At 35.6% G+C, this 8,323-nt stretch overlaps 1 protein-coding gene across 1 annotated transcript; it reads left to right on the top strand.

Moving 5' to 3' along the window:
* Positions 1–685: 685 nt before the first annotated feature.
* Positions 686–7,810, top strand: HMGN5 (high mobility group nucleosome binding domain 5). The gene is made up of 6 exons (XM_020285069.2): positions 686–909; positions 2,645–2,674; positions 3,222–3,251; positions 3,529–3,582; positions 5,314–5,454; positions 6,486–7,810. Exons 1-6 carry the CDS (start codon positions 895–897, stop codon positions 7,230–7,232), a joined length of 1,017 nt encoding a protein of 338 aa, XP_020140658.1. The 5' UTR covers positions 686–894; the 3' UTR covers positions 7,233–7,810.
* Positions 7,811–8,323: the final 513 nt, after the last annotated feature.

The following is an 8,323-nucleotide window of genomic DNA, read 5'->3' as shown; positions in this document are numbered from 1 at the left end:
ATTAAAAATTCATTCTATCAGTACTTTTATTCTGGATACATCTCTGCTATTACTAACTTCCCACGGGGTCCCAATAAATTCTTGGTGGACTCCCACCAAGTGGGATACCGGTATTTAATGGATATCTCCGCCTCCAGGAGTCTTCTGCTCTTCCAGCTCCCAGTTTTGTTGCTACTCTCCACCTGAGAGAGACGCACCATTTTGGCACCCTCCTTGTCCCAGGACCACCATTCTGCTTTGGTAGTAAGTTCTCACATCAGAGATACATCTCCACTCGTTTCGACTCTCTGAATGAGTGCTCCCGTCAGCTCATCTCTACTCTCCTGCTAAAGGTGGCAGGGAGACTGGAGCCCAGACTCAACTGGTGTGAAAATAACTTTCGCCCCTGGGAAGACAGAAAGGTGGGGGGTTTGGAGTCTGTGGAGAAAGCAACTGTCGTGGCTTTTGCCAGTCATTACAATACAAAAAAAAAAAAAAAAACGGATCACAAAAATTCTAACTTTCCCGTTGGTCCTATGCCGCAGCACTTAACGTCTACTAAGTACGGGTGCTCCTTCACCCTACTGCTTGCAGGAGCCGGCAGCGTAAGAGGGCTTCAGGCTAGTCCACAGGCCACGCCCCCCCCAAGCCGGCCCCCTCTTCTTATTGGCCCGATAGCCCGTCACTCCATTCTGGCTCCCACTCCTGCTAACCATTCACGTAGTTTGGTTGCGTCTTGGCGTGTTTAATGTTGCCAATAACGAGGGATTTTTTTTTTTTGGGGGGGGAGGCGAGTACAGGTCGTGCTGCAATTAGTTCATTGAAAACTCAGTTGCTCTCCGAGTGGTCAGGCAGAGACTCTTGCTTTTGGCTTTTCTTTCTGCTGACTGTTAACATCTATAGAGAGCTGCAACAATGCCCAAAAGAAAGGTAAGTGAAATGGAAAGACAGAATGGGAATTAGCTGCTGAAATACATTATTTCCTAATAGGCAGAGATTTTTTTCAAAAGCATTTTGGCTTCCACTTTGATTTTGTGATGTATTGAAATGGAAGGGGAGGGAAGAGCAAAGAGCAGTTGGTGTAAGGTTTAGGATGATCTCGCATGCAACTGGTAGTTCACTTTTGGCGTGTTTTGTTTAAGGGAAATAATCGCTTGTGAGGTGTCTCCATGCTGAATTACAAACAGCCATAGCACTGTGTTGTCGCTTCCTACCCCACCCCCCTTCCTCCGCTTACCCTATTGGAGAACACTTCTCCCAACCGCACTTGCAGGCACCAGTTTCCTCCTCTGCCTCCTGCTTTTCTTGGGAGACCGTCCCGTTTGGGGGACGAAAGCCACGGCTTTCTCCTGTATTTGCCTTTGTTCTTCCCGTTTTCTTTTTTCTTTTTTTTTTCCCTCCTCCACTTCTTGTCATGCCAGATGGCTATGCAATGGTAATCCTGTGCCATTAGGCGGCGCAGACTTCAAACTGTCCTAGAGAGGGGAGAGATTCATCGCTGTAATTAGAAACTTTAGGGCTGAGCGATCTGGCTCTCTCCAAGCTCTTTAGCTAAAGGTGGAAAGGTAATAGGGGAACTGCGTCTGATAAACTATTGCCAACGTTGGAGTAGCATGGATTTGTTCACTTTAGACATGCAGAATTGACCGGAGCTATTCAAGGGCTACAGGTCTTCTTCAAACCCTCACTTCACAATTCCTGGCCCCTCTCAGACTGAAAATAAGTTCACGCTCGGTATTTCTTTTTTTCTTCTGAGTTCTTAGAAGTGAAATCAAACTGTTTCATTGCTTGGTAAAACCAAAAAGCACTGTGCTAATGTAAGATATTATGACTGCTTTTGTATTATTTCTATTAATCTGTCTGCCTTTCCTATTCCTAGAGCATAGGAACAAGATTGAAATTTTCCTGTGCTCTGGTGCTGTATGAATCGTGCAATAGCTTGAAAATTCCGAGGCTAAAGGGCTGCTCAGATACAGAAAGCAGTCGTTTCTAGTCACCATCCCCCTCCTTGAGATTCCCGCCACTGTGCTTTTCTAGGCTTGTGTAGTGGGTCTTGCTTTTTTTGCAGAACTGACAGCAACCTTGTAGCAGGTAGTGGCGGGAAGTTTTAAAATCAGAGGCTGGCTTCTCAGAATAAAGCACTGACTTTGTAACAAAGAGGTTCCCCCCAGCTAAAGCATTGTGGGGGTTGTAGTTCTTGTATGCAGAACTTGGAGAGGAGAATAGTCCAGAGTCAGTGGCGAGGGGAAGATAGGTACAGTTGCATACCAAACATAAGGCAAAAAGACTGGGAAATTGCATGAAGCTCCGCCTTCGTTCGGCCCGCCCCCAGACCTTTTTTTTTTTTTTTTTTTTGGCTTTAACACTGTCTACAGCAGGTGGATTTCAAAATTAGAACGGTTTGGTTTTAGGAGATGCAGATTACACAAAAGGATGAAATTGACTATCAGTTGCATAAACTGATAGTGTGCATGCATTTAAGAGTGCACTTGCATCTTGGTGCACATTTGCACATTAGTAGATGACAGTATGTAGCATGGCTTCTAGAAAACAACACGTGGCTGCTTCAGCGAGAACCCAGGGAAAATTCATAAGTGGTAGGCTATATTTTCTAATATATATTCCCTAATAACCTTATGTCTGTATGGTTTTCTTCTCTGTATAGGCTGCAGGTCAAGGTGATATGAAGCCGGAGGTGAGTTTCTTTAGTTTTAGAATCCGAAAAAAATCCATTTTTTAATGAACTGGAGACACTTAAGTAGCTAAAAATATATGCTGGTCAGTATATTTGTACCATATGAGTACTAATATGGTATGCCAGTGAGCTCTCTCAAAAATATAATATTAAAAACTCCAAGCTTCTTGGAATTTAAGACCTTATTGTGCTTGTTAAGATCTGGGGAGAGCTTCTTCCTTTTAGCAAAAGAATTGTTTTGTCAGTTGGCAAGAAGAGGCTGTATTTTCATTTTTAAAAGCACTCCTTGCTACTAGCCATTGTAAATTTAGCCTAGCAGCTTAAGCCTAATTTGGGATTTTTTTCCTTAGTGTATGAAGAAGGGTCTAGAGGACAGAAAAATCAAAAATTATACTTCTACTATGGTATTTTCTAATCATTTTCACAATTGCTTCCTTAATGACAGTATGTATGTAGTGTTACACCAAATATTTTCATCACAATAAAAATAAGTCTAGTTTTGTGCCATCCTTAATTTTCTTAACTGATGATTTTTTTTCACTTATAGCCAAAGAGAAGATCAGCCAGACTGTCTGCTGTGAGTAGTCTTAGAAAAAAAAACACAAAAAACAATCCATGAATTGTGAAATGTAATTTTAAAATTCAGGGAATCCTAAATAATTTAATACAAGATTTATTTTTGAAGTTGTAAGAAGAAACTTTTATACCAAGAAAATGTGTTTTTTTCCTAGTGCTCAGTTTGAATCATACCCATTTAATTTAATTCAGAGGTTCAATTTTATTGTTAGTGCTCTTTCTTTAGTTATGATTGCTTCTTCTTTTTCTTTTTCCACAACTTGTGTTTTTTGATGTAGATGCCTGTGCCTAGTACACCAGAGATGAAGCCCAAAAGATCATCAACTCCAAGGGTAAATATTCAACTTGGAATGTTGGAAGAAAATTGGTTTACTTCAGAAATAATTTTTGAAAGGACATACAACTGATCATTTTGCTTGCTTTATTTTTTCGTTCAGTTATTAATATGCCATATAGTACAAATAAGCCCTTTGGGTGGGGAATATTTGTTCCTGTTTTGTGATTGTCTACTCTGTTTTGGCATTTTTGTTGAGGACAGACCAAATAATTTCAGTTAGATAGACACATTAAGTATATATGCCTTTGACATCATTTAGTCACAGTACACTTTTCTGGGAAACGAAAGGTGTAAACTGTAGTAATCGAAGTAGGGCTTTGTAATAATTGTAGCTATCATTTGATAATATTTTACAGTTTGCAAAGTGCTTTCACATACATAATTTTTAAATGGACACAGTTGATTTCATATAGATTTCTATGCTCTGATGTTGTGACTAAAGACATGTGGAAATAGGAATAACATCAATATTAAATTCACTGTTAATTGCTTAATATATAAACGTATTTTAAGGATTGGTTAAGTTTATAAAATCATAAAAGGTTAAAGCTTTTAAGAACATTGGAGATCATCTAATCCCATCATTTTGAACATTGGAGATCATCTAATCCCATCATTTTGTAGTTGAAGAAACTGCAAATTGTCATCATTTTCATAAAATGCTTTGAAATCCTTGATTAAAAAATATTGCTATAACTAGTGCAATTGAAGTTTTCTTAAGTGACAGCAGATAAGAAAGTTTCTTATTTTTTCTCGTTAACTTTTCAAGTTCACTATTCTGTAAAGTAGGTACTCAACTTAAAAGTTGAACATTAAAGACAGTTTATTTTCTTTCAAAAAGGTAAAACAGTGCTTGACTAAAAAAGATATTGTATAATCATAGAGTTTAAAAATACCCTTCTTGGCTCTCACTTTCTCGTGTGTTAAAAGGGTAATAACTTATATCTATATTGCATTTCACAGTTTCTAAAGCAATTTCACATATATTTTCTCATTTGCTCCTTAGCCCTGTGAAATGGGTAATATTACTCTCTTTTTACATGTGAATAAACAGCCTCGGATTTAAGCTGTTGCTCTGAGATCACATCACTTAAGTGGTAGATGCAGAACTCAAACACAGGTTTTCTGGCTCCTTAATATAATAGTCTTTCTACTGTATATGCACTTAGGCAAAGGGTTTTCATGGTAAAGCAATCATGATGTAAGGCATTCTAAACTTATAGACACAAAGATTGAAGCACCTGTCACCAAGTGATCTCTTTTAAATATATCTAAATTAATGCTCTCACTAACATAGCATTTCTCTTAATTATTACCAATGGAGGCTTTACAATCAACAAAATCTGGTTGCTAATAAGTAGACTTGACAGAGATAAACTGAACCCCTCTCGTCAGTGAGAGTTAATTTATAAGTCTAACCTGATGCTAGCATTTGGCTCTTTGTAGCCTCTAGTCAGCATTCTAACTGGTTACTTCTCATCTATACCATTTAAAAGAAAATTTCTTTGATTTATATCAGAAGTACATTGTTCGTTTTTAATGCTGCTTTATGTTTACAATGAAACTGAATGTATTATGTGATAATGTTGATATGAGGTTTATGTGTGGTATTTTAAACCTTTTCCATAAATTATTAACAATAGCTGGTAAAATGATGTTGGCCATTTAATAAACACAGCAGTTAAATTCTGAATTTATTTATTTATTTTTTCATGTTGCTGGACAGAAAATGAAGACAAAAAATGATATGATGGAAAAAAACACAGATGCAAGTGTCAAAGCAGTATCTGATACCAAGCAAGAAGAAGTTGTTAAGGAAGAATACAACAATGAAAATGCTGAAAATGGAGAAGCCAAAATTTTAGAGGTATCTTATAATGTTAACAGATTTGTCCATTTTAAAGTTTACCATTGGGCACAACTGAAAGAAAACTCATTTGCCTTGTAGTTTAAAAGTTGAGAAACATTAAATGTGTAGTCCTTCTATAGTATAATAATATCTAAGGGGAAAAGAAAATGGATTTAAAAGATGAGAATTTAAAGGTACTGGTAATGGGATCAGTGGTTTAGGATTGCTGTTACTAGAACAATGTCAGTGATCAAGTGATGATGACTTAGTACTAATATAATGGCCCTCTTACTAAATGCAGACCAATCCTATTCCTTTGGTCAGCACATGGGCTATTTGTAACCTCCTTCTGAGAAAGAATATATGGTTCTTTTATTTCTTCCATAGATGGAAAGACAAATCTCTCTCTCTCTCTCTCTCTCTCTCTCTCTCTCTCTATATATATATATATATATATATATATATAAATAGGTCTTACTTTGCATATTTAATGCATATAGCATTGTTAGGTATTATAGTAAAACACTGAAAATGTGAGGTAGTAACCAAATCTACAAATCAAACGTGCATATATGGAAAATCTTGTGTAAGTGATCTTATGATATTTGGTATAGGACTTTGCAAGTAATTTAAAAAAACCCAATCTCACCATTATGGAAAACAAAATGTGCTATTTTCCTGAGGGCTATATTTTATGTCCATGCTCCTTATTGAGAATTTCTAATATAGAATAACTATATGTCATCCTTTATGTATGTACTTTGTGCTTCCTCATATTTGTAATGAAAACTATTTACACAAACTTTTCTGAATTTATTGTTTCAAATATCTATTTATGGATGTTTGTGTGGAGATATTTTAATTAATATTATTTCTTACAATGCTTTCCTCCTGATGTGATATTTTAGAAGCATTTTCCAAGGGCAAATTACTTTCTTATAAATGAAATATTAGTCTTTCCATAAAATAGATAAAATCCATTCTAAATATTTAGGGGAAACTGTTCTAAATTTACAAACAGAATCTTCTTATTTTCCCTATACACGTAGGTCACAGCTTCTGAAAAAGAAATTGAGGAAATAAAAGAAGAAAAAATTGAAGATGTTGAAGAAGAGGAAGGAGACAAAAAAGAAGCAGTGTCTGCAGAAGGAATTGAAGGTCAGAAAGTAGATGAAGAAAATCAAAACAAAGAAGAGAAAGGAGAAGATGGAAAAGAAGATACAGATGAAAAAGGGAAAGAAGAAGATAGAAAAGAGGACAAAGATGGAAATGAAATCAGAGAAGACAGAAAAGAGCAAGAAGATAGAAAAGAGGGTGAAAATGGAAAAGGAGGAGATGGAAAAGAGGATAGAGAAGATGGAAAAGAGGAAGAAGACAGAAAAGAGAGTGAAGATGGAAAAGAGGACAAAAATGGAAAATATAAAGGAGAAGATGAAAAAGAGGGAGAAGACAGAGAAGAGAATGAAGATGGAAAAGAGGATGAAGATGGAGAAAAAGAAGATGGAAAAGACAAAGGAGAGGAAAAAGATGGAAAAGGCGAAGAAAAAGATGAAAAGGAGGAAGATAGAAAGGAAGAAGAAGGTGGAAATGATGAAGAAGCTGGAAAAGATAAGGAAGAAGGAGAAGAGGGAAATGAAGGAAAAGAGAAAGATGTAAAAGAAGAAAATGGAAAAGGAGATGGGAAAGATGAAGGAAATGAAAAGGAAGATGAAAACAAGGCTGAAGTTGGAAAAGAAATCGAAAAAGAAGAGGTCAAAGAAGATGGAAAAAAGAAGGAGTCTCTGATTATTGTTTAAAACTGCCCTATATAGTTTCATAATTTGGTAATATGTACCTTCATGTTGTAATGTTAATAGAGATAAATATTTTTATCAAATATTTTATAAACACACTTTTTCTTTAGCATCACCTTAATTTCAGAACATCTCCATACTGATTATTAGCCACAAAGTTCCTAACATCAAGCCTTTGTAAACTTTGTGATTATAGTAGTGGAATATGTGGAAAAACTATGCTTTAAACTTTTGTCAGTGAATTTTGTTTTCTGTAAGGTATATGTTAAATCTTTGAATTTTAATTTCACTCCTATACATGTGATAATTTCACAAAATGGGGGATCCAAAAGGAAGAGTTTCATCCTACATTCTTCTGGTTCTCTAGGTTGCTTTTATAAACAAAGTGAACTATTTTCATGTAATGCTAAGAGTTTCACTTATCTTTCCCAAATATAACTTTATTATTATCTTGGGAAAAAAATTGTATTCCAATTTTTAAAAGAAATACGAATGTTTATTTCAGAAGGGCAGTTTTGATTATATGTGTATGCACAAAATTTTACTTAATTTATCTTAATAAAAAGACTCTTCAAAGATAATTGAAGTTTGTTATATCTCCAAAAATGTAGTTAGTGTAATATTATAATGCTTGATTTTTTATTGTAATATTCATGAAAGCATTTAAAATTTTTTTCACTGAGTTAAAATTAACACAAAATTCACCTTTTTAATTATTTCAAAAGTGCACAATTCAGTGATTTTTAGTGTATTCACAATGTTGTGCCCAATGTCTAGTTCTAGAGCATTCACATTACCCAAATAAGAAACAAAGTACCAATTAAAAATGATTCCCCTTTTCCTTCCGTCCCATCCCTCATCCTCGAGCCCCTGGCAATTACTGATATGCTTTCTATCTCTATGGGTTTGCCTATTCTGGACATTTCATACAAATGGAATCACACAATGTGTGTGTAACCTTTTGTGTTTGGCTTCTTTTAACTTAACAATGTTTTCAGGTTCATCCATGTTGTAACATATATTATTAGAGCAGGTCCTTGAATGATATCATTTTATTCGCCATCATTTCATTACAGAGTTAATGAGAAACAAAA

Source organism: Microcebus murinus, chromosome X, assembly GCF_040939455.1.
Source record: "Microcebus murinus isolate Inina chromosome X, M.murinus_Inina_mat1.0, whole genome shotgun sequence".
NCBI classification, from domain to species: domain Eukaryota; kingdom Metazoa; phylum Chordata; class Mammalia; order Primates; family Cheirogaleidae; genus Microcebus; species Microcebus murinus.
This window is presented reverse-complemented; position numbering and strand designations above follow the sequence as displayed.

Coding starts and splice junctions, on each gene's coding strand:
- HMGN5 (XM_020285069.2), top strand. Junction 2,675..3,221: donor AAGGTGATATGAAGCCGGAG/GTGAGTTTCTTT, acceptor TTTCACTTATAG/CCAAAGAGAAGATCAGCCAG. Junction 3,583..5,313: donor AAAGATCATCAACTCCAAGG/GTAAATATTCAA, acceptor GTTGCTGGACAG/AAAATGAAGACAAAAAATGA.